The sequence below is a fragment of the Drosophila biarmipes genome, chromosome 3L (assembly GCF_025231255.1).
Source record: "Drosophila biarmipes strain raj3 chromosome 3L, RU_DBia_V1.1, whole genome shotgun sequence".
Lineage (NCBI taxonomy): Eukaryota > Metazoa > Arthropoda > Insecta > Diptera > Drosophilidae > Drosophila > Drosophila biarmipes.
The window spans coordinates 7604002-7630196 of NC_066613.1; the positions used below are offsets into that span (position 1 = coordinate 7604002).

The 26195-nt window shown below is 42.0% G+C and overlaps 2 protein-coding genes across 9 annotated transcripts; one reads left to right on the forward strand and one right to left on the reverse strand.

The window, feature by feature from the left end:
- Window positions 1–448: 448 nt before the first annotated feature.
- On the reverse strand, window positions 449–2378 carry LOC108030641 (ubiquitin-conjugating enzyme E2 R2). 3 transcript variants are annotated; one of them, XM_017103654.3, is made up of 3 exons: window positions 2214–2378; window positions 1187–1781; window positions 449–973 (listed from the first exon to the last, which is right to left on the reverse strand). In XM_017103654.3, exons 2-3 carry the CDS (start codon window positions 1748–1750, stop codon window positions 575–577), a joined length of 963 nt encoding a protein of 320 aa, XP_016959143.1. In that variant the 5' UTR covers window positions 1751–1781; window positions 2214–2378; the 3' UTR covers window positions 449–574. The 3 variants fall into 3 exon arrangements, with proteins under 3 accessions (XP_016959143.1, XP_016959141.1, XP_016959142.3); XM_017103652.3 differs by lacking the exon at window positions 2214–2378 and having other exon boundaries at window positions 1187–2090; XM_017103653.3 differs by lacking the exon at window positions 2214–2378 and having other exon boundaries at window positions 449–967; window positions 1187–2083.
- Window positions 2379–6101: 3723 nt separating this feature from the next.
- LOC108030581 (rho GTPase-activating protein 20) lies at window positions 6102–25970 on the forward strand. Of its 6 annotated transcripts, XM_017103545.3 has the most exons (7): window positions 6102–7161; window positions 18099–18300; window positions 18365–18548; window positions 18999–19061; window positions 19402–20276; window positions 22517–22943; window positions 24268–25970. In XM_017103545.3, the coding sequence occupies exons 1-7, from the start codon at window positions 6713–6715 to the stop codon at window positions 24717–24719; spliced, it is 2652 nt and encodes an 883-aa protein (XP_016959034.1). In that variant the 5' UTR covers window positions 6102–6712; the 3' UTR covers window positions 24720–25970. The 6 variants fall into 6 exon arrangements, with proteins under 6 accessions (XP_016959034.1, XP_016959032.1, XP_016959036.1 ...); XM_017103543.3 differs by lacking the exon at window positions 24268–25970 and having other exon boundaries at window positions 22517–24260; XM_017103547.3 differs by lacking the exon at window positions 22517–22943 and having other exon boundaries at window positions 6104–7161; window positions 24268–24425.
- Window positions 25971–26195: the final 225 nt, after the last annotated feature.

Consider the following 26195-nt stretch of genomic DNA (forward strand, 5'->3'; position numbering starts at 1 on the left):
TTCACTATGTGTGTGTTACGCGGATGTTCACCTTGATGCTCTGAGTGAACGTACGATAGGATGTCGTGTCTCGAGTTGGGACATTTGTTTCCCGATTTTGTTCATAAAAATGTGTGTATGTATACTTTTAAATATTAATTTATTCCTAGTACATATGCTGCATATATCGTGTATATAGATAATCAGTTTCTGGTTGAGTTTCATGTGATGTGATCGGTTGAATCATTCTGCTCCTGTGTTATTAGCTGCATTAAAGGATTTGGAGAAGTCCCTGAACTATATTAATTGCATTCCACAGGCTGGAAAGTGAGTTAGCCCTTCTGTACCAATAGCTTATACGAATCTTCTTAGTTATCAAAGTAAATCGAGTAGGTAAACTCTGCTTAGGACCACGGTTTCAGCTACCCTCGTATAAACTAGGTAAATAATTGTTTTCTCAATTGCACGGTTTAGTTTTGAAACGTTTATAATTAGCATTAATCATAGTAATAATGTTGGAGAAATGAAAAGGCGGCGGCTCGCCGCCTAGGGCAGGAGTGGGAGGAAGAGATGACGCGACCCCGGCCTGGCTGCATTATGTGGTCTCGCCCTTGCCGCTATCGTCGGCGGACTCGGCATCGTCCGCTCCAGCAGCGGCCGCTTCCCTGCCCAGCCCATTGTTCTTGCACTTGCTGCTGCCGCCATTATTTTTGCTAATCGACGCCGTGGCACTGTCCTCCTCATCCTCGTCCTCATCCTCATCGTCGTCGTCCTCATCGAAGTCATCATCAGACGGCAGGTCGTCCTCCGTCTCCAGATCGAAGTCATCATCGTAGAAATTGGCATCCAGGCCAGATTCCGTTGTGGGCTTGCGCGTGGGCTTCAGGCAATAGTCCTCCAGTGTCATCGGCACCACAATACCCTCTCGCTTGGCCTCGGCATTGGCCGCCAAGGCCTGTTTGCGTATGATGTTGGGATACTCATTGTCCTTACCCTGAAATTAGCATGTCCTTATTAAAGAGAAAATTAGCGGGGTAAATGCCTAGCATACGGACTTTAAGCGAGGTATTTTTAATATAATTGTATTGAATTACTGCCTCTAAATGCAGGGATTACAAATTTACCCAATTTCTTGTACCTTAAGGACTCGCTTTTATAAACAAGTCCGTATACTAGGCATTTACTTCGACCAGAAGAGCCAGCTCACCTGTGAGTCCCGCCATCGGCGGTACATGACCGAGGCGTCCACATTGGCCGGTGAGAATGTGTTGGGCTCGTTGAGCAGCGAGATGACCGACAGCAGGATGGTGCGCACGTTCTGCGTGGGATTCCAGCGCTCGCAGGGCAGCTCCCCGCTCTGGGGATCGTCCACAGGCGGATGCAGTATGGATATGCACAGATCCCCGTTCTCATAGACATTCGGATGCCAGACCTTGGTCAGGAAGCGTATGGATGGCGGTGAGTACGGGTAGTCGTGCGGGAACTTCATGTGCGCCTTGAAGTAGCCGCCCTGGTAGAGGGTGTCCGGTGGTCCGAAGATGGCCACCTCCCATTCGAAGAGATTGTCGTCGTTGATCAGCTTGACGCGGAATCCCTCCACCGGCTCCTCCTGCAGCGACTTGTACTCCATGGCCAGGGCCCGCACGGCAGAGCTGCTGGGCGTGGTCGTGGCTCCCGCGGAGACGGACGTCGAGGTAGCCAGGGATCCTGAGCCGGCCATCATTGTGGAGGACGATGTCGCATGCTGCGATGTGGAGGCGGCGGTGGTCATTTGTTCGCCCACTTGTAGTTGTCGCCGTGCTCTGTTGGTGTAAAAGTTTTCCGAACATCGAAACATGTCAGTACTTAGTGTGCTTGTGTTCAGGGGGGCTATTATACGTATGGCTACTATTTCTGCGCCCGCGAGTGTGTCTATGTGCAGGGTCAATATCTTGCTGCCTGCTGATGAATTCAAGGTGAGCACGTCACAAAAGCGATGACTGTTCGACTGCTTTGGACACTGGGGGAAACTGCAAAATTTCGTCCAATTTCTGGCCAAGTTGTGTGTGATAAAAAAACACTTCTATATTTGACTTTTTCAAAATGGAAAAACTATTCTTGCTCTTGACGTTACTCCTGATTTTGTTGTTGTTACCTTCGCAGCAGACAACACAAACTAATTACCAATTGCCAGCGGAAATGCGGGTCGAAAGGGGTTGTCTACAGCCCAGTGCCGACCTGGGCGCTATACCTACTTGTTTATCCAAGAGTTTTTGACGATTTAAATGCGTTTTTATGCTTTTTGTTATTGTTGTTTGACTTGCAACAATTTCACTTTACAAAACAAAAACCAGGGTGGCATTATCTGAACCAGGGGTGGCAACGTCTGCAGCAGAGTCTGCCGCTGAGAAGGTGACGCGCATGTTCTCAGCAGAGCGGCAGAGCGAGAGAGTGTGACGTCACGAACTGCAGGTGGGAAGGGGTTATGCTTAAAATGTTGGCAGCTAAAAGTAAGTTTTATTGGTTTATTTACTTTGATAGATCATTTTATGCCATGACTAACTGTTCTGTGATTTATTATTATTTATACATTTTTCATAATTTTTTGTATTATGTCACAAAGTCAAAGCTGTTTATCGAGGCTTACAAATTTTTACATTGTTTCGATTATTTATGATTTTCAGCTGGTTTCCTTTCGTTTTTCGCTACCACCCTCTGATTCATGCATGCTACAAAGAGTGACTTCGAATATGTAAAACTATGATAATGTGTAAATGATGCAAAGTGATAATGTCAATACCTTTGAGTTCTTATTTTGTAAGAGTTATCTTTTTGTTAAGTTATCTTTTGACCTACGGGAGTTCTTCGAAAAAAATTTCTTGGTTTCACACCGATTTTGTTTTTTTAAAAGTTTTCTTTTGGGTCAGACACCTTTTTTGTTCTGAAATATCCCATTGTTTGTGTACTTTTATTTTCATTTTTTATTTCTGAAATCTAAAAAGATATCAAATTGGAAAAAATTTTGTTTACATCTTTCATTTTATACTTACTTTATTTTTATACCCTTGCAGAGGGTATAATGATTTCAGTCAGAAGTTTGCAACGCAGTGAAGGAGTCGTTTCCGACCCCATAAAGTACATATTATATTCTTTATTAGCGTCACTAGGCGAGTCGATTTAGCCATTTCCGTCTGTTCGTTTTTCTATTGCAGGTAGTACATATGTCGGAACCAGACGGATCGGACAACTATATCTTATAGCTCCCATAGGAACTATAGGGGAAAAAATTAAAAAAAAAATTATATCTTTGGTGTTTTTTAACATATACCCTTTTACACTTGGAAATAACATTTTTTAATTGGTTTTGAATTTCGAATTAAATTTTATCAAAATCGGATGACTATATCATTAGCTGCCATAGGAACGATCGAAAAATTGGTGGGAGAATAATATGAAACAAATTATAGCTTCGGCGTTTGTTGACATATAACCTCCTACTCTTGGAAATAGCAAATTTTTAATTAGTTTTGAATTTCGATTTTAATATGGATAATTTGGAACATATTATGAAACAAATTATATTTGAGGTGCTTTTTGACATATTATCTTATAATATTGGGAACTTAATTTTTTATATTTTTAACAATTTCGAATTCAATTTAATAAAAATCGTACTACTTTTACATATAGTTGTCAAAAAATGGTCTGAAAAAAAAAATGAAATAATTTTTTTGTAATATCACTGAAGTCAGCAACAATCCTTAAAAACTTCACATGGTGTTGTTGATTATTTCTTATAACTGCAATATGCCTACTGGTTTAGCGAGCTGGATCCATATTCACACAGAAATGACATCCTTAAGTATTTTATCAAACTCTTGCTGCACGATCATTGTAATAGGTACTAAAAAAAACAAAATAGTACACTGCCAAGAAAAAAATAATGGCAGTTAACAAATTAAGAACAAAAATTGTGCGAAATTGAAAAACTAGGCATTGACTTAGCCAAAGCGATATTAATATTATAAGTTAAAAGAACATTCCGTCCACGAAATTATTTTAAGCCAACCAAAGATAGTTTGTTTTTGGGACTGATGTATGCAAAAAACGATTTTGGTTATTGTTCTTTTTTATTAGACAATCAACGTGGAAATTAAAAAAGTTTAAGCAGAACTGACTGTACTTGTTTCCCGTTCCGAAACCAATTTCAACAAGGCATCTAATTAGGGTATCAATTCCCAGCGTTGCATATGGTAAAAGACTGTTTGATAAAAATTTGAAAACGCAAAGTCCAAGAAAGGAGCCTTTACTTGGTATAAGACTCTCAAATCCAGGATGGATTTTGCCAAATGCCTCTTGAACGGGCCACTATCCAAGTGGCATAATATCCTCTGGGAAGATGAGTCCTAGCTGGTGTTATTCGGCGGAACAGGTTCATGACAGTATGTCCGTCGACCACCGAACACCACCCGAACCATAAGCTTAAAACCCTTAAGCATGGTGACCTTAGAATCATGGATCATGCATGTTTCTCATACTGCAGTGTGGGCTCCACACATATGATCGATGGGATCATGGACAAACGCGAGTAAGTATGCTCAAAAAATTTGATTCCTTATTTTAAGGATGAAATTCCCTTATTATGGACATTTCAGCAGAACAACGATCCTAAACATACCATCAAATTGACCAAGGAGTGGTTTAGCCAAAACAAAATTGACTTAAGGCGGTGGCCAGCACAGTCCCCGGATTTAAATCAGATTGAAAACACATGGGGAACATCAAGCGATATGTAGCCAAGAAATCCCCGACTTCTAAGTCGCAGCTTTGGCAATTGTGCCGGAGGAATCGGGCAATTTTCCCTACAGACGTTGGGAGGACTTACATCTTCATGAACGGACTATCTTAACATAAGATCATAACATTTCTGTTGAAAGTGTGTCAATCCACCAACCGCTGGAAAATGAAAGTACCCTAGTATGTCTTTCTCACTTTTAAAATATTATTTTTTTAAACATATCTTTATACTCAGGGTATACCCTAAACTGCTGTATTGTTAAAATTTTGCCTGTTGAATTTTCAATTTTAAGAGGTCAGCTGTTTGTCTGATTGTCAAATTGCCAGTCTGTGTTTACCAAAGATTTTTTAAGCCGAAAACTAAAATGTTTGAGTTACCCTCTCTTTCAGTCTGTCTTTTAGCAATTCAACAAAATTTTCAGCAGCCACGAGGCTGTTGAATTGTTGAAACTCTGAAAGTAGACATTGTGTGGAAAAGCAGACCAAAATTCAACAATTCAGCAATTCAACAGTTTCGTGAATATTTTTGCATATGAATATTTTGGTATGTTTTCGCAGGTTTTTTGTGGTATTTTTCACCACCATTACCCAGTACCATGAACCAAGGATGCCAAAAACAGGCGGGAAAAATTGAATATGGAGCAGGAAATTTATGTGAGTTTCATTTATTAACAAATTTTTTATTGCATGATTCTCTTAACAACTGAAATTGACTAGGTCAGGGGAACCCACCCAATTCCTGGGGAAAACATAAAATATAGTTGAGACATACGTATCTCCAATTTATTGTGGGAAATTTAACTTCTCAAATCCTTCCACACATTCTAGAATCATCACTTTGATCGGAAACTTTGACGACAAGTATTCGGGAGCCACTCGCTTACAATTTAGCATACCATGTGGGCCGAATGCCCAAGAGTTCTGTATTCCTAAAATAGAGGAGATGTAATATATTTTCCAATGGAATGGCTGGGCGTAACACTACCAATTTAATGGGCTTTCCAAACCAAAAGTTTCCATGCTATATAAATATAGCTAACCATAACTGTCAGTTTTCTAACATGTCCAAACGCTATTCTGCGATGCCATTGTTCAAAACTATCCTACATTATTTAAATCCATTGTTCAGATTAGCTCGCATAAACAGAAACAAAAATCCTAAACATTTGAAAAATACCGCGCATTGCGAATCGGGCTTTACGTTGTCTCTATCACTTGCGTTGCTGCCAATCGATATAACAGATGTGTCCCGATGTTTATTCAAAAACATCGGCTCTTACGTTTGTCTCAATCGATAACAGCGGTAGTTATAACGATGTTTTTACACAAAAGTATCGTCGTACTGATATTTTGATGCATTTTCACATCCCTAACTCAAGCGAAAAAAGTCGTGCGTCGTGCGGGCAGCGCACAAAATAATTAAACACTCCCCGAATAACACAACTAAACCAGTGCAAACTAACCGAAAGTGAGCGCCGACCGCCGCGTCTTCAACAAAACCGAACGAAATGCACCAGCCGCGCGTTTAATTCAGCAAGCAGCGAAGCCAGAGGCAAGCGAAGCTCCGAGGCGTTGGCCAAAAAGAAGAAAAGCAAGCGAAAAGAAACGGAGAAACGCAGTGGAAAAGAGAGACGCGAAAGAAGAAGAGAGAAAAAATGCATACAGCAGGAGTGGTGGCGATTTTTTAATCAAAGCAGGCTTTGCTCAGTGTTTTCCAGGCCAAATTCGAACGGGACTCGCAATAGAAAATAAAGTAAAAGATACTCGAATACGCATATGTACGCCTGCACAGTGGTGGGCAAGCGAGCGAACTACCATTCCAGTTAAGTGAACATGTTTGTGGCCAGCATAAAACCATAAAGTCTGCCGAGCACATTTCCCCGCTCGTGAAAACTCGCATACACACCTATACACACGTACGCACACGCAGGCAGGCAGGAAAATCGCGTGAAAAATCATGTCCAGCTGGGCAGAACGCGTCCACAGGCGCGCCGCGGACCTGGGCAACGTGGTGACCTCCTGCGGCCACCCCGCCACAGCCCCCTCCTACCCGTACCGCCTGGAAAAGGTCAAATTCGGGGTGCCCCTGGAGGAGGTGTGCAAGCACAACAACAACATTCCCGGGCCCCTGCTCGTCCTGATCCTCAAGCTGAACAAGGAGTCGCCGAACCGCCGGGATGTGTTCCGCGCCCCCGGCCACCAGGGGGCCATGAAGAAGCTCATCCACTTCCTGCAGGCGGGCCGCCTGGTCAACGTGGACAACTACTCGGTGTTCACCATCGCCAGCGTCTTGAAGAAGTTCCTGCGCAAGATACCCAATGGGATATTCGGGCGCAGCGGCGAGATGGAGCTGTTCGCCATCAACGATCTGCAAAACGAATCCGAGCAAACGGAGCGGCTGCACAGGTGAGTGGCAAGAAGGTGGGGCCGCGGTGGGAGAACGGTGGAGGTCGCGAGAATAGCATCGCAAACGTTGGCTGGTCTGCGATCGAGGGAAATCGAACCCTTAAACGCAGTGTTTCTTCAAAACCATCTCTAAATCACAAAATAATTTATTTCCTTTTAACTGCTAAGGAAATGAAACTCAAGATACATTCTTCAGAAGAAATATGGAACGCATATATGATAAAAAGTCGTTCATTTGACTTGGAAACTGCAGCTTCAAAAACGGAATACAATTTTAGAGACAGTGTAATTACTTTCCTTATGCGGTTAAGGGAAGTAGAATCACAAATTAAGGGCCGAACATGATGAATATATATTTTTTTAATTAGGAAGCAATACAGATCTTTTTGAAAATTGCATGCTAAAATCCATGAATTGAGTATAAAGACATATTCCTTTGTTTTCTTTGCATATTTAACCAAAGAATATGGCAAATCTGGGAAGAGTTATGTACATAAATGACTCAGGAACTTTGGGAATTTCCTTAAGAAAAATTGTATAAAAACCATCACTTTTTTGAGCGATAATTAAAAAAGACTCATTTAAGTTTTGCGCGTCACTTGTTTTCATATCCAAAAAAAAAAAGTTGAACGAACCCCAAATGGGATCAGTTGAGCTTTAGATTCATGGAAATCTAAGGAGGAGTTAATAAATTTCGAAATGACTTGTCGATGATTAGGTCCCTTCGGAATCCTTTCATAAAAAATAGTTTATCATGCCAAATAAATACTTAATTGCCGGATTCATTCAAAACATCTTAAAAATAATCGAGTTTGGACAGAACTCAAACAAATAACAATAACAACATTAAGAGTTTTGGAAGTCAATCAGTGAATAAGAAAAGTCCACTGACGCAAAACAAAAATGGAAAAACAAACATAGTTTAAAAAATATTAAATTACTTAAAATTATACAACTTAAGTCGCACTTCAATGTAAATCTATGCGAAAACAAATATTTGTGTTTCAATAACAATCACAAGCTGAAAAGCATACAAAATAACAGAATTAATCGTATAATGACTAGATTTCCAAATATTGTATTATAAATTTAACTGCAGTAAATCTCTGGCAGTCATAATAAAATTGGCAGCATCTTGGGAATCAGTAAATTTAGACATTTTATTATGCCTCGGTGGAAATCATTACACTTGCCATAAATTCCTAAAGGCCTTTTATTATATTTTCACCAAACACCAAGTGATCGACAAGATCGTAAATTAATAGTAGACAAGTAAGTGCTACGACTCCTTATTCGGGATGGTACTACCAGAAAAGCATTAGTATGCAGATCGCGTGCGAGACAACAAGAACTTGTTCGTCACAACCTTGTGTAGAGGCTTTGGATTCTCAATCTGTATCTCACAGTTTGAAAGCTCGTGTACGTAGTAATTTCTGGGGAAATATCAGAATTAAGACTAATATTAGTTCCAACTGCAAGGGTAAGGCAGCTCCTATTATTTTAACCGCAGGTGTGCGCCACACCGATTTTGCTTTTTGTTGTATTGTAACTAGCTTGCGGTAAACTTGCTGAACCGGATCTCTAGATGTGTGTAGACGTAGATGTAGATTCGGCTGCAGCCCAAGAATCTTCAGGGGGAGTTAATTCACTGGAAAGCCAGCCTCTTGTTGTTTTCGTTGCCCGCACTGGTTGTTGTTGCTGCTGTTGTTTTCGTTCTTGTTGTTGCTCGGCACTTGTTGACACATTTGTGTGGATTTTCACCAATTTTCACTTGAGCGTTAAGCGGTCGCTTAACCCTTAGATGTGCCAGGCAATTTACATAATTTGTGCGGCAGCAGAAACAACAAGCAGCAATGTTTGGTCTTATAATAAACAGTATTGACTGCCAATAGTGGACCAACATATGGTGGCTAAGTATGTGTGTGTGCCAGACTTCGGAAGGCGATTTATAATGTAACTAATGTTTCGGGCTAAAAACATACTGTAGTTGTTAGTCTTAAGGGAAAATACACAGCTTGCCTTCGAATTGCTGTACGCATGCTACTGATCTGCAGAAAACCCAGCAAAGAAAACCTATAGAATTGCGGCTGCTTATAATTTATTCCGATTTTCGCTGATTCACTGCCCAGCCTTGTAGGGGCTTCAAGAGACTGGGAAGTGTAAACAGAAGCCGCCGAAAGGGCTAAGCTCGGATTTTGACTCGCTTTTGGCCAACTCTCGGCCGTTGCTGCTTGTCTTTCCTTTGCTGCAATCGATTTCTAACCGCCTGAATTAGAGCGTAAAGCGTGGGCCAGCGTAGCACAAAGAAACCCCGAACGCAGGCTCAACTAAAAGTAAGCGAAGTATTTGACTGCTGCAACTTGCGATTGTCTTCAGCCCGTTCTGCTTTTCCTTCATTGGCTCGCTCGCAAAGTGAGGGCCTGCAGTAATTGGGAAATCGAACAGCTAGAGCCGATCGATTGCGATTGACAGGCAGAAATGATTTGTCTGCTTGGGCTTCCTCCGACGGTTGGTTAATTTGCTAAACAATCGCCTGATTGAGATGGATCTGGGAGTGGGATGGGAGGTGCCTGCGTCAGCAGATCGGATCAGGTCGGATCCATCGGTTACATTAAATGCCGAGCACTAAGCACCGAGCACCGAGCACTGGACGCCGATCGCTAAACGCTGAATGTGCGTGTAAACAAATAACGTCAGCAATAAAACATAAATTTAAACTTCTGCATGCGTAGAAATCGACCGCCAAATTATTTTCATTTCGCGCAGAGCTCTCCGGGGAAAAAGGGGTGGAGTGGAAGGCGTACATTTTCAGTTTGGCAACCTGTGCGTTTGTGCACACAGCGCTGGTGACGATCCTAGCAGTGTTTGCAGGAAATTCTGATGTTAAAAAAATGTATACGAAACTTCCACAACTTCTGTTTAGGAGAAGGATGTTATGGTTCACTGCGGTGACTTAAAATGTCTGAATGTTTGACAACATTAAATTTAAAGTAATCCTAAAAATAGTACGATTATCAAATAATAAAAAATAAAAGTCACTTACAAAAACGTACAATTTTTTATTTCATTCATTTATTCATTCATTCACTTATTTTTGAATTTTGTATATATTATTTTTAAGTGCTACTTTTGTAGTAACACTTTTTGCGACGTTTTCAAAGGACTTACAAAGCTGAAGACATTTAAAATGTAGTAAAGTGGTATTGCAATAAAAAAGGAAATAATTAGTAAAAATTAAGAATTCATACAATAAATATATAGACTTTTTAAAATACAAATACATTTAAATTTGTATGTAAATAAAAAATTAATACATGTTATTAAATCGCTCACAGATATTTTCCACCGAACTTTTTACTTGACCGCCGCTGTGTGTGTGTAAACTTTTCAAACCTGTACAATTATATACACATTTGTTGTAATTGTTGCTGCTGCGCTGCGTTGGCTACTTTGTTTATTTGCTTTTTGGGGGCAGGCGCACCAGCAGCAACTACAGCAACCGCGGGAGCAACAAAAAAAACATTAGGCAATCGCAATCGAATCAAATCAAACAAAATGCGCGAAAATAGCGCCTGTGCCGAGGGAAGCAGCAACAACTACACCTTTATAAATAGACACGCGTTGGAAACTTTGTATCAATTAAAAGTAAACGCAAAAAGAGAGAGGGAGAGGGAGAGGGAGAGAGAGTGCTCAGTTCCATCAGTTGGCACATCATTTTTTGTTTGTGTACTTTCCAGCTGCTGGCCTTTTTCGTGTTTGTTGTTGTTGCAGCGCATCGACGTCATTGTTGCACGTTTTTGCAATAGTCCAAAAATACACACCCACGTACTTACCTACATATGTATAAATCAATTGTGTATTGTTTTCCTTCGCGTTTTGTTTTGTGTAAATTACCAACACAGAAGAAAGGCGTAAAGAAAAAACCAAGAAAGCAGCTGCTGGAAGAGAGTGCGACTGGTGCTTTCCCTCTCTCTCTCCCCCCACTCTCTTTTCACACTCTTTCCGCTGGTCCTGTTATTCGCAACTTGTTGCCTGGCTGAAAAAGAGCTTTCGCAAGCTTTTTCCAACGCCTGTTGCTCTTTGTTTTACTCCTATTTGTACAGTCGCATCCCCCCAACTCCCCGGTTTTCAAGTTCTGGAAAAAGATACATCTTTGACCTACATAGCTGCTCGAACAGAAGGGTCCACCCATGTAATTGAAGCCTTGAACAGTTGTAATATTAATTTTACATTGAATTTTTTTCTTACCCTAATATCCAAATGTGAAAATAATCAAACCGCTATTAAGGAAAGATATGAGCCCAGCTGGGAGTCGGGATATGATCTTAGTTTTCGCAAGTTTTAAAAATTATTTGAAATGTAACATATTTATTTTAGTTACTTTTAGTTTAAGAACTGTGTGCTAAATTATAAAATACCCTTCATAGCAATAAGTAGTTTAATCTATAACAACTTCACAATTTACTCAATTTTACTCATTTGCTGTTTCTTTATTATTTGTGGGACTTTATGCATTATTTCGTTTTCTTCACGTTAGGCTCGGCCAAAATCCTTCTGGATATGATCGCAAATCACATTTTCCACCCGATCGGCCGTGGTATTGCCAGCTGCCCTCTCTCCCTTTCGGTCCTTCTGCCCATATCCTGCTTTCCTTTTACCTTTCCTCAATTATGTACGCGGGCCTGCCTCCTCCCAGACTTGGGCCACAGTTAATAGGCTATTTGCACAATTGCCTGCTGGACAATTGTCGAAGGCACAGGAAAAACTGACTGCTGCGAATACTGATAAGTGCTGAGAAGAGCGAGGAGCGGAGGAACGGAAATTTCTGCCCGCTTTTGTTGGTCTAGACAAACAAATGGCAAAAACTGCAGTGCAAAAACGACAAAGCCGCATTGTCCCAAATGGCATTACCAACAGAAGCAACAACAACAACGACCACGTTGTTGTCTATAAGTCGATAAGCCCGTCATCGTCATCCGACGTCTGGAAGGGCCCTCCCCCCATCCGTCGCCCACTTCCAGACGTTCTGAGGTTTCGCTTCCTGATTATTATTATATGTGGTCTTCGCAAGCACTGCATTGTTTTCTCTCTTAATTTATCGGTTTTTCGGTCGGGGTTGCTTAAAACAAAAGTTATGCGGATACACAGATCCGCAACCATGCGAAACCAATTCTTTACAATTTGAAATTTATTTAGAAGAGTAAGTTGTGTATGGTTTAATACATTTATTTATTGATCAACCCCTAAAATACGTATACTTCGGAAAGAACATCCAAATAATCGTAGTTTTCAAAGGTTAGGAGGGAATAACGTTAAACAGCGTTAGTGTTTGTTTTTTTTCTTGAAAAATTTCATTAATAGATATAGAAATCCTAAAACGACCATAAAACCTACGGAGAAGTTACATTAAGATTGTATTTTTTATTTGAAGTAAGTGCTTAAGGTAGAGCATGGTAGAAATGTAAATGGAATTGATAACATAACCTTCAAAATATTTGAAAAGTATCTCCTTTAACTTCTTGTGGTAAAATTTAAGGTAGAACCCCTTGAAACTTTATGGGCTTGCCAATCTTTCTTCGTTTTATCGACTGCCACCTCAGGAGTATCCATTCGACTTTGACTTTGCATAAATATAAACTCGAAACTGCCGCCGACGTGTATAAACAACAATGCCAAACAAAACCAATAAATGTTAAATAAAGCGAGCGCAAAAAATGTACTTATAAACATACGAAAAGCGTGGAAATTTACGTCAGTGGACCGCACCGTCTGTATTTCTTTTCCTCAAGGGTTCTCTTGGGTTCGCACTTTTCCCTCAGCGAGTCGCCCTGAACGTTGAACGCTGAACAACCGAGCAACCGAACACTGCAGACGCAGCCACTAAAAACATGTGGCGGATATACACTGCCCATCAGGGAATTGGCTTCCTTCAAGGTCCAAAAATATTGTGCTAGCTTTTAGTGACTTTTGAGCTGTTCATTTTTTAAATTCCAACTTTGTTCGCTGCCTCTTGTTCGCCAAGGAGTCACACGGAGCTTCATCTGGCCCAGTTTTCAAGATGCCCGACCCTACCTAAGAGAGTATAATATTTTTTAAATCCAAACCTCGTACCAAATTTCAAAACGAACCATAACTCTGGGGTGGATGATTGAGACTACAGCTTTCTTTCAGAAATGTGCCGATGACGTTATTCAGTTGTTTTCTTAGATAAGCAAAGTAACCAGTTTTAAGAAAAAATAATTATAAAACTATACGTTCTGTTCCATACATTTATGAAATTATTATCTTCAAGGGCGTTGTACTACTAAATTCTTGCATCGGGGGAAAAGGAAGCGCCTTATCATCTGATGATGATCATGATTGATCGCCATGATATCAACGCACAATCGGTTGTCCAGTGTAACCAGGGCATTGTCGTTGGCTGGTCGGTGGGTCATAGTCGTCATCCATCGCATATCGTGATGTTTGCACTTAGTATACGGATGTTGAAAACTGCTTTTTATTATCGTGCATTCGGTGCTGCTGGTGCGGGTATTGCTTCTGCTCGGTTCATTATATGACGTATTGTCTTTTGTATTCTGCCGACCGACCAACTAAAAAACCGACATGAAAAACTTGCTGCCGCTGCGGTTATGTTTTCGCATCTGTTAAGCGAACACAAAGGCTCTGGCTGCCACTTTATCCATCTGAATCTGCAACTTGTACAGATAACTATTGTATAGAAAAAATGTTGAGATATCTTTATTTAAGTGAGAAACTACCATCAAATTGGGGAATAATTATGTTTATTTCGGATCGGAAATGCTTGCCAAGATATGACGAATTTTGATTTTATATTACCATGTTTCATCAGAATAAAGTTATTCTTTCTGTGTACTTGACTCTCCAGTCTCGGGACTTGGGCGTGGAAGTGAGCACAAGATGCAGATTGAGCTCGCCACAATGAATATTGATGCTGATGCAGAGAGACTGGAAAAACAGAGGGGAGCCAAAGATATAAGCGACAGGGGCAGCATAATTATAAAACCGACCGATCCGGCCTGCTTAGTAGGCAAAAGATGTGGCCGATCCGATAAGCGATCCAGAGATACAGAGATACACACACTCTCCATTCAATACTCCTAGACACTTGATGCCCTTTGTTTGCTCAAGTGATGCGTAATTCTCTCGGCAGACTAGCATAAACTCATTTGCTTATGACCTAATGCAAATGATTCATTAACAACGGCGACCACATCAATTGATCCACATATTCTTATTTTATGGGCCCATTCATCCGATAGCATTGCATGTAAAAATGACAAACCTTTATCTGTGGCTTATAAGCTTGGAATATTGGTTACGTACTCATGAGACATCCGTTGATAGCGGAAGCGATTAATCTTTAGTTCACAGTTCGAAAATGAAATGATTTTGAAACTGTGTTTATTGGTAAATGGACGCTTATTGATACTCAATTTAGCAGGGACCAACGACTGACTTTCTATTTGTTGATATCATTTTAATCCACAACTCATTTTGTCAATACACTCTTGCAAATAAGTAATAACTCAGTTATTGAAAGTTGAAACATTTTTATTTATAAATTGGACAGACAGTTCCTTCCCGCTTTTAAAAGTACTGGTTTATGTACCATTTTTCTTAGTTGGAAGTAATGAAACTACAATAAGTCATAAGTAAATGACTGCCCTGCAAGGCCTATTTCCGTGCTTCCCCTTCTTTCCCTCGAAAAGCCTTTGAATAATGCTGTATTTATAAGCCATCAGTCAGCTGAATTCCATAAGAGTATCATGCATTTGTTCGTTAATGTAAGCCGTTGAAGTAGGCACATATACGCGCCGCAAGGAAACTCAATTATCTTGTGTATGATATTTCACTTATCACTCACACAGGCCTCGACAGTCGGCATAATTCACCCACTTGACTCACTCACTCCGATCCGAATGCGAATACTGATCTCCAAACGAATCCGAGCTGAAACCCCGCCGGCGACGGAGATCTCCTCTCGAGAGTGTCACAAAGAGTGGAGTTCGGTGTGTGGGAACTTCGGGGAACTGGTTTCCCTGCAGGGCCCAGCATCGCAGCTTCCGAGACTTCCATACGTAACGAACTGAAAACAAATCGCACATATCTGCGGACTCATATGATATTGTGATAAAACACTGTTACAAGAGCAGATCAAATGCGGCACATACAAACGCAACGAGCGAATAAAGTATTGTCCGACATATTTCAGTTTTATGAATGAAAAACGGAGTCAGTCAACGGCAGGGCAGGCAGAAAACGTTAACACAAACCGAAATATGATTCACCTAAATAGTATGACGAGTTGTCCGACTGTCAATGAACAATACGCAGAATCTGCGCCTGGCGAATGCTGAGTATAAAAATCGGAAACTATTTAGCGCCGATTCGGGGAACCGAATGTATGCTAACGCTTTTGCCGGGTTTTATTGTCTTTATTGGTGCCTGGTTGTTTGGCCTATTGATTATGCAAATGAGTGGAATAAAAACAGACTGATACGGCGCATGCGCAACGCGATTGTATAAGGCAATCCGCAGGCCCTAATGGAGCGTCGGTTCCAAGCGCGTCCATCAATCACGAAGAAAAGGTAAAATACGTAGAAATCATCGAATGGTAAAGCAAACAATAAAGCACAATTACTCATGCCATTTGGGTACTTTTGTGGGACTGTGGGGCTCGGAAATAAGTTTGGCCCAATGATATTGCCTATCTCCCCGTATCAACAGACGTAAACACTTGTTCCGCTTTCAGTCGCTGCGGTTGCTGCGGTCTTGTTTATGTTTTTTAACAGCATGCCGCGTAATTGTTGTAATTAATAAACGATTTGTACGCATTCCGCTTAATGGGCGTTACCCGACGCCAAAACAAGCAAGACCAAATGACTACTAATTGATAATCGTCGTTATCAGGCGACTCTCGGCCCAGAGTTCGAGGTGATCATTAGCTGTGCCCCACTATCATGTCGGCCTCCGAGGAGTTCAAGTGTCTCCAAAGAAGCCGCAACATGTGTAGCTAAAACTCGATAGATTAGATAGAATTCCTGCTATTTTATTTCTGGATAACTCTCAGCGGCACGTTGCCCAGTTGCTATTTGCGGGCAATGGGGTTTGGTGAGGGCGTACGGAAGGGGTCTTCCAAAGTGTTTGTTTGGCTTGGGTGGGGTCTAGTGGCATTGCTTCGGTTGTTCACATCGCCTTGTTGACTCGCCTGTAGTTTTGAGCAAACAAATTGGGAGATATCAATGGACTAATGAACCTGGGAAGCCAGCGAAACCGGCGAAACCTTGACCAACGATAACCTCCCTAGGAATCAGGCGCGACTTCAAATGGGAGAGTCTTCGATAAGAAAAGTCAATGGGGATGTGAACTAAACCATTAAAAATAATGTGTATTACTAGGCCTTAAAAAGGGAGATGAAAGTTAAGAAAGTTGCTAAAACAACGGAATGATTAGGATATGAAACGTAAAGTATAGAGTTAACTTATAAAAATATGCTTATTGAAGGGGTATTCCTTTATAGACAATATTTAAAGTCTTTTATGTTTCCCAGAACTTGAATCTATTTTTATGCCCAAGCACCATGAGGTGTTCGAAGAAAGACCTGCTCATCTGGGCCCCAGTTTCTCCAACAGGCTACAGATGAATGTCTTGTGTGGGTAACTTACGGCATTTAAGGTTCCCACCTCTCTCTTTGCCCCTTGGATTTCTCCGCTTGTGACAGTTCATGCGGGCTCCATCATCGCATAAACTGCGTTGGCTAATTTCTAGGTTTCAATTAACCGGGACCCGAGAGTTCACGATTTTCCAATGCCCCTGAAGCCCTATCGCTGCACTCCCTTCTCGAGCAGAGATATTCGTTCTAAATGCAACACTTATCGGGCTAAGCTGTCGTTTCTCTCGTCGGTCTGCTTTTCTTTCTTCGCGGACAATTCACACCACATCCGAAACTGAAAATAGAGCCAGACAGCCAGCGCATTATAGTATAGTTCATTGTCAAGCGATTTGGCCCCCACCCCGCCATCTCCGCCTGCATTTGCCACTCGTATTGTTGTATCTTGAAGTTTTCACTTTTTAAGCGCCAGCTTCGGAGAGATGTTGCGAGGAGAGCGTTGCTTTTAAAGCATTAATTGATTGAGCTGGGTTTTATTTTTCTGTTTTTCGTACAGCCTGCCTGCCCGCCTTGCCTGGCCTGTCTCGCTGGCTTGGCTTTTGGTGCTGGCTCTTCGGTTTGGTTTTTTCGGTTTTGGTTTGCTACCTCTATCGAGTTGTGTAATGTGGACGCTTAGGAGGTTGCCAACCAGTTTTTCCTCTTCCCCGGCCAAAGTCACCGGCTGCAGCTGGGGCCCGCCGCCTCGGCTTAACCATTTGTTTCGAAAAATCATTAGGCACGCCAAAATGAAAGTGTGAACAGGGAGCTGCTCTGACTTTCTTTGCCGGCCCGGCCAGGCGATGAGTTTGGATTTTGATGGGTAACGAGCGGCCAGCAGTAGTTCAGCCCGCTCGAGAATGAGTCAGTGCACTTCTGTAATGGTAGTAACACAAAACGCATGACTAACAATTGCCCCGCCAGCTCAACTGGCTCAAGCCATTCATTTCGCTGTGATAACAGATCTTGACAAATACTTATCAAATCCACAATCTATCAGTCATCACATGCACTCGAAAAAATCGTCCACTTGTTCTAGAACTTAGACAAGAGTTTTAGAGAACATAAAACACGCTTGTTTGTCCTAGGAATTTATAAGGATTTCTTTTTTCCATTTCCAAGTTATGTTGTTCAGAAAATATTTTATGTGGTGTTTAAGTAGGGGGTGATAAATAGATACATAAACTTCTTTCGTGTGTTCATTTAATATCTCTAAGATTTATGTGCCGACATTCTTCTAAAGAACCTTTCTCTTTTCCCCTTGCAGACTCTTCGGCTCGCTGCCGAAATACACACAGCATCTATTAGTTTTACTGTTCGGCACATTCCGGGTCATCGCGAGCAACGCGGCCCACGCCTCCACCGGAATGACCAGCGAGGCGCTGGGCGTGTCCGTGGCCCCCAGTTTCTTTCAGTCCTGCGTGAGCGATGGCAAAACCGCTCGCATGGAGGATGTGCTCAAGTTCAAGGTGAGTTTGGTCTCCTCTTTGATGTTACAAAATGGATTTTAAAGTGTTTCGATTGGTTACTCAGGTCTCTACGAAGATCATGCAGAATATAATCGACAAGTTTGCCACACACGACATCTTTGGGCGCGACAATTACGAGTACTACGCCCGCGTCACAGGACGCATTCTCAAGGTGCAGGACGAGTGGATATGCAGCTTCCAGTATCCACCACCGCCGCGTGGCAAGCTGGCTCAACAGAAATACGCATGTGAGTTGTGGAAGGTGGTTAAACTAGGATCGGTTTGGATACTTATGGATAATTTAATTTTATAAAGAGCCTTGAAGGTTGCATTTTCAATTATACAGTATTTCAAAACAAAACGTATAACTCTTTAAATTTAGAAGATAAAAACAAGAATATATTAAAAAACATCCTTACTTTTAGGGCTTGTTAGCTTAAAACGAAAAAAACTAGCTTTACTTATAGTATAGTTAAAAAAGTTAAAAGACATTAAACAAAATAGAGATCACACTATTTTATACCTGTACTTAACGAACTGACTGTTCGTGAATCATGTAGGAGTTAACTCATTCTGTCTACCCTGTCTTTAGTCAATATATTGATTGGTTAAGTAATTGTCCAAACCCCTTCTTCGGTGTAGAATTCATGGCATTCGGAATTCCTCTGGCTAATAACTTTTTATCGCTTTCCCCGCAGTGCAACATTCTTTGGAGGCGGAGAAGACCTGGCTGCAGTGCCAATGCGAGCGTTGGGGCTTACGTGAGTACTCGACAAGTGTTTACCTATCCGTAGATATAGCTAGAATCATACTCTTTTGTGCTTCGCTTCTGGAAATCTCCACCTCTGTTACTCCACACTGTCCGACCTAACTTCTCTGTGTGTGTGGGGGAATGCGATCAATGAACATGTATCCGATATCTGATAAGCTCATCTTTGGTCATCTGGTGTCCCGGAAAGATAAGCCTCTACCCCCGCCCGCACTGCACCACCCCATTCTCTAGCTTTTGCTGCATGTACTTTTGCCCCGTAGTTGTTTGTACCCCTCATTTTGACCAGTCATCCAATGCATTTGTTATAACCCACTGCCGACCTGATTTAGTGGCCCAGGAGGAGTCCCGCTCGACGCCCGCACTGCTGACCAGCTCCAGTTCGGCGTTGGAGAACAGCGTCCTGTCGCTGGGCGTCTCCCCGGAGCACTCGTTCATCGAGAGCTGTGCCCGTCTCTCGGTTTCGCTGGAGGGACCCGGCATATACGCCATGACCTCGTCCCCGTTGCCGGCGAAGAGGAATGGCAATGGCAACGGCAATGGCAATGCCACGGACTACGACTACGACGACTATGCCGACGACGACGAGGATAACGATGAGCTGGACGGTGTCCATGACTTTGGTGCCGAGCTGGAGATCAGCAGCATAGCGCCGCCGCAGGGCAGCCGCGGCATCTATCGCCACAAGCAGCGCGCCCAGCAGCCACTACACTACCAACAGCAGCCGCAGCAGCAGGTGCAGCTCCAGCACCAGCGAGACTACGACGATGACGACGACGAGGATGAGGACGAGATGACCTTTGTGAAGCGACGCTATCGCCAGAACAAGAAGAAGCCCGCTGCGCCGAGTAGCAGCCATCATCAGAGGCGGTTGCGCACGGGCACCAAGAGCCTCGATGGCGGAGGAGAAAGGCGTGCGGGATCGGGAGGAGGAGCTGCAGGAGGATCAGGAGGAGCTGCTCCGGGAGCAGCAGCTGGAAACCCCACGCCCCCGAAGCTCAAGCAGCGCACCTGCAGCCGCTGCAATCGGGGCATACGGCACAGCAGCTCCTGCAGCTCCAATTCGGCCGGAGCAAACTGCGGCGCAGGCGGCAATGGAGGATCGGGAGGAAATGGAGGAGGAGCCGAGGGCGGCATGACCATGGAGGAGCTGCGGGCCGTCAACCGATATGCGGAGAGCACCAAGAGCCTCTCGTATCTGCCACAGGTGAGGGACAAGTTCTTGCTGGGCTCACGCATTTCCGTTTGAGATCTTGCGACCGTTGTGTAGAACGTACCATCTATATAGATCCTAGGTCTAACCCCTTTGCAAATGCTCGAATTTATTTTAAGTTCTGGTTTCTTTTTTCCAGGAAATGAAAAAGAATCAAGAACCAAGAATATATTAGTTTTAAGTTACTTCTTTTGATTTCTTCCATTTTCTGTTGCGAATTTTGATTTATTGTAATTGAGCCTTATGTAATACCATAATTTAACTTCTTTTGTTTCTTGTGTTTGAGTTTTGTCAATTCGAAATGTTACCCCTCTAATCTCTCTGTCACTCACTCCTACTTTGACTCTCTTCTAACTCGAATCACTAGCAAATTGCTCAAAATTGTTTCATTTCGGAAATGTTTGCCTAGTTTTTTCTAATACTTTCATAATCTAACCAAACAATTTGCGCCTGCCAACGAAAACAAACAACTACTACTTACACAACAACAATCAACAACACATTTTATATAATTGTAAGACCCAGAAATCGAAGAATCTACGCCCTCACAACCCTTACACCCCCTAAAATGGTACAAAAAGTACAAAAAATCAACATATTTCACCAAAACTCTGTACAAAAGGACTAAAAACGGAGAAAAAATTTAATACATATTTTTATTTTACACTTTATGTTCATAATTTAATTAGAAATTTCTTTTTTATTTTTGTTCAAAATTCTCTTACAAAAAAACGAAAAAAAAAAAACATTAAAACGAGAACAACAAAATGTTAAACCAATCCAACAAAAACATAAAAACCTTTTATAAATACATTTTCTATGCCCAAAGACCTATTTTCACTAAATAAAAAACGAGTGCTATACAAAGTTGCAACAAGCTAAAACTGTACACAAAATTGCGTATTTAATAATAACAAATCAATTGGGAGTGTCAAATCTGTGAGAAATGAGAAGTTTTTATCGATTGGATATAAGTTAAACTATAAACTAAGGTTACGAGAGTTTTTTCGGGATTGGGGGATGATAAAAACATAGTTTAGTTATTTTGTGTAAAAAAGAGACAGACATTTTTGACTGTTACTCAAACGGTGACAACGTACTTTTCTTGAAAAGCTCAAGTATTTGGACTTTCATCAGTTAGGCAAACCAATTAGAATAATTATTTTACGGATCGGAGGGTTTATTTCCTGATCACCCTTTGTGGACCAACAAAAACTCGGATAAAGTAACGCAGAAGTATACAAATCTTTTCAAAACTCTTGACACCGAATATAGATGTAGTTATCTCTATATGTAGAACACCATGTACACCTTAGTTATTATTTAGTTAATGTTCCCAGTCTTATCATTTGCTGTAAAAAGTGGCATATCAGAAAAAATAGAACATTGTGTATGATAAGCTACCGACATGATATGATTTCTTTGATTTTGTTGTAATCGTTACTTTGTAAATTATTATACCTCTAAGATACCCATGTGCACCATTTTATTTATTGTCGCTTGTGTGTCTTGTCTATGTAGATTAGAAGCCTGCCTTTGTTGTTTGCTGCACTCCCCATAGTTGTTTGTAGTTAACCAAATAACATTTAGTCGATAAGCAAAGCGAGAAAACACAAAAATCCGAAAACATAATCATGCAAATACTACAAAACACGAGCCGAAAAACCCAAATTGCATCTGTAATTAATCTTTTTTGGCGGATTTAATTCTTTTGAATGTTGTTTCCACCCCAAGATAAGCAATCAAAGCGCTTGTTGGCGGTTTTTTCACTGAATGTTTCTGCTAATTATAATGTGCTTGTTTCTAATATTCAAGGGGTATTCACGGTGAAATTAAGCTTAAGGATCTTCCTTCTTTGTCGCTAATTTTATGGTGAATCCCTGTGATATTCTCTCCATCATTTTGTATAATCTGCACTTTTTCCACTGCGCTGATTTTGCTGCATTTTATAATCTCACTAAAACATGAATTGTTAACCCTCTTTATTTTGTGAACCTTTGTTCGTTTCAAGATTTTGATTTTGCCTTTTACATTTCTTTACTTAAGTGAATCAAGCAAAAATTACAGCTAGCTAAATCGAAAATTTCAATTGCCAAAAACTCTAATGCGAAAATTTTGAATCCCCCGTCTTTCCACCACCAACAACAACAACCACACGACAACAACCAACCAACAAACATCAAATAATAATTGCAAATGTTGAAAACGACGTATACGAAATGGGAATGTGTTAGGTCCATGAGCGCCAAACCGCACGCATGCGCACTCGCTCCGAGTGGTTCCTGGGTCCCCGGGATGCGGTGGTCACGTTGCAGCTGCCGGCGGACACGTGCAGCAATTGCTGCCTGGCCGCTGCCGCAGGTTACTTGGGCGGCGGCAGCACCAGGGACATGCGGCAGGCGCAAACGGAGGGCGAACGGAGCCAGGCGGCGTTGCTCTTCCACTTTTACCGCAGGCAACAGCAGCAGCAGCAACAGGAGCAGGAGCAGCACTTTGACGACATGATGGACACCGAGGACAGCTACGGACAGCAGAAGGAGCAGCAGCAGCAGCAGGAGCAGCAACAGCAACAGATACATTCCAAGGGTCTCTTGAGACCTCCGCCCATGCAACACCAACAGCAACAGCAGCAACGTCGTCTGCTGCTGGACGTCAATTCGGGTAGTTATAACGCCGGACTAACTACTACGCTCACCACCACCAACAACACTAATTTCGGCGACGATCTGGCCAACTATCTACACGAACCGCTCGGCAACTCATGCTACTACTCCAGCCAATGCTTGAACCGGCTGCAGCCGGTTGTCGTTGTCCGGGAGGAGCAGTTGCTGGAGGTCACCGACGACAGCGATGGCGATTCCCTGGACGGCGGTGGCCCGCACACTCTGCAGGCCCACGAGCTGCAGCACCACGTGGAGCCCAGGCAGGCGGCCATGTTGCTGCTGCGACACTCAACGCCGCGGCAGCAGCATCGCAGCAGCTCCCCGTCCTTGTACCAGTCCTTCGAGGTGACCTCCACCAGCAATCTGCCCCAAGACAACGGCAACAGGAGCGGCCACAGCAACAGCAACAATAACCACCACAACAACAACTTTGCCACAGTCATTTTCAATGTTTTGGACTTTTTATTTTGATAAAAGAGAAGCGAAAGCGGCTAAAGCGAGCTGAAGATCGGAATGAAATGTCTTGTGTTTTGTAGCTACCAATGCATCCAATCATGAATTTTGCTTATGTCCAACTAATGCTAAACACACTACTCTTAAGATTTTAATTTATTTTTGTTTTGTCAAAACAATTCGAGTGTTTATCATGCCTAAGGATTAAGATGGAGTAAAATGGGAATGCCCAGCCTAACTTTAGATCCCCTAACCGAGCATGATAGGCCAAGGTTTCTTTGTTGCCACCGCCAACCCATCGGAATATTGTTAGTCTTACCTTTTAATTTGTATTGTTTTGGTTTAGCCATCGAATACTTTAACTATTTATTTGTATTGTGTACTTTGCTCTCATTTACCCATTTATTATTTTGCTTTGTAATAAACTTATTATTTATTTATACTGTGTATACCCGAAACCGAAAGATGTTGAAAGCTTTTTGTGTTGTTTTTGTCCGTTTACACTCGATGTACACCCAGACATGGGCTACATGCATAATTACGTGTGTTGTACTTGTTGTTGTTTGATTTTGCGTACTAACCCCGAGTTTTGTGTGTTTTGTCCACATTTTGTACATTATTTGTTAACGTTATTGCGAGTTGTTGTCGTCGGAACGCCCACAGAGACGGTCAGCAGCAGCAACAACCACACAGCATTCGGCAGTAGTAAGCCATATAACACATCAAGAAAGCGCCTCCACCATAGACCAACACCAACATTTTTTGCCACTCCACGACCAAGACCTCCAGTTGAAACCAAGTAACTCATCAGCAATATTATTTTTCCTCTTTTTCTTTGTCCCACACTGTATGTCCGAACCCGATTTTAGTTGGCAACATCCGTTTGAGTAACAGCGCCGAGTCCATTCAGTACGCAGCGCGACGACCGGTCGCCACTCTGGGCCTCAATCCCGGCCTCGGAGGCGTCTCCAGCACCACCCACAATCCCACCACCCGGCGGCTGCTCATCAACGTGCCCCGCCAGTATCGATCCTCGCTGCGGCGCAACAAGGAGAAGCAGATCGGCGGCAATAGTCAGAGCAACAGTAGCAATAGCCTGGGCAGTGATCAGTTAGCCGGCAATCCTGGAGCGGGTGGAGGATCGGCCGGCGGCGTTTCCGTGCTAAACAAGCCCCTGCTGATGGTGGGCCTCCTGCCGGGTGCCGAGCAGCCGCCGTCGGTGCGGAACTCCATTGCCGAGTGCGGCATCTCGACGCCGGATGCCATGGACGTGGGCGTGGAGTGCAGCACCACGCTGAGCTTCAAGCCGCCGCGGCTGTAACAAGGACAACGGCCCACTGAATCGAGCACTGAGGACACCCCGGACACATCCGCATAGAACTATGTTAAGATCTAACCATTTTTAAAGGATTACCATTTTTAATACGTATACTTCCAACACAAACACACACAAAATGGGGGAACCCCGGAAATTTCTGGAGATTTTAATACATCAGTTAAAATGGGAACTAAGCTGGTGTTCCCCACCCACTTTCAAACATTTTATAATAATGTTAAATTAAGAACAGTGTTAAATCTCTAGAGATTTCCGGGAGACCCCACGCAACATCATATATTAGGTTATGGTAAACGATATATGTATTTAATGTGTATAGCAAGAAAAGGCTGATTTTCTTTAGTTAAACAAACAAAACAAAACCCAAGAAGAAACGAACGAAAGAAACAAAAATTTACAACTGAAACTAACTATACAATGCAACAAATTGCCAAATTTTATTCAGCATTCATTTCGTTGTGTGACTAGGTTGATTTTAGTTTACGTTTTAGCCAAGAATCTCTCAAACTTGAACATTGTCAAGATAAAAATAAACGAAATCTTCACCTGATTGCAAACCGAAACTGAAACAACGATACGAAAGCGGAAAAATTTCTCAACTGTGTAGCATCTGAACAATCCAACAAATCGATTTCGAGGCCGACTCTCTGTCTTTGTAAGAACCATTATTGATGTTACTTCTAAGCTATTCAAATTTATACTGTCAAGTGAATGGAGCTCTTTAACGCAATCACAGACCCATCTACAGATATACATTCATTTTTGATACGGTCAAGTACAAAAGCAAAACTAAACGGAAACCAATCGAAAATATCTATAATAAATTCTACACTATTCTTAAACAGATTTAAAGAACACAAGTTAGCATTTAATACATAGTTAAGCGTTTTCAAATTATATTTGTAACTGCGAACGGAAATCAATTTGTAAATCGGATGTTATTTCAATGATGTTATCGCGTTAATAGTGCTATGTGTACATATACGTGAATGTCTGTGTGTCCAAGATATATCTAATATGTATATTTAATACACAATTTGCTAGAGCAGCCCTTCTCGCGGGGCATCAGAACTACCAAACGACAGCTAATCAAACGAGATAATTCCATTTTATATAAAAGTATATTTAGCGAATCCTACACGACTAGCTTTTGATAGTTCCAGTCCAAGTAATAGGTCTGGAGAAGACTCTCCAGATCGAGTTCCACTGCCCCGCCGCGAAGAAGAGTTCTGTTTCCCCTCACCCAGACTTGGAGATTTTTCAGCCTACATTGAAAAATTCTTTGCGAAGTTAGAGAACGAAACAATTTCCTCGCTGTGCATTGCATCATTAGGTGTGTTTGTTAAATTGAATTTACATAAATAATCTGAATGTTAGCTAAGGAAACAAAACGAGTGTAAAAGAAACCACTTTTTGGCCATTTCATACGTAGTATGAATCGCATCCATTAATTATTAAAAC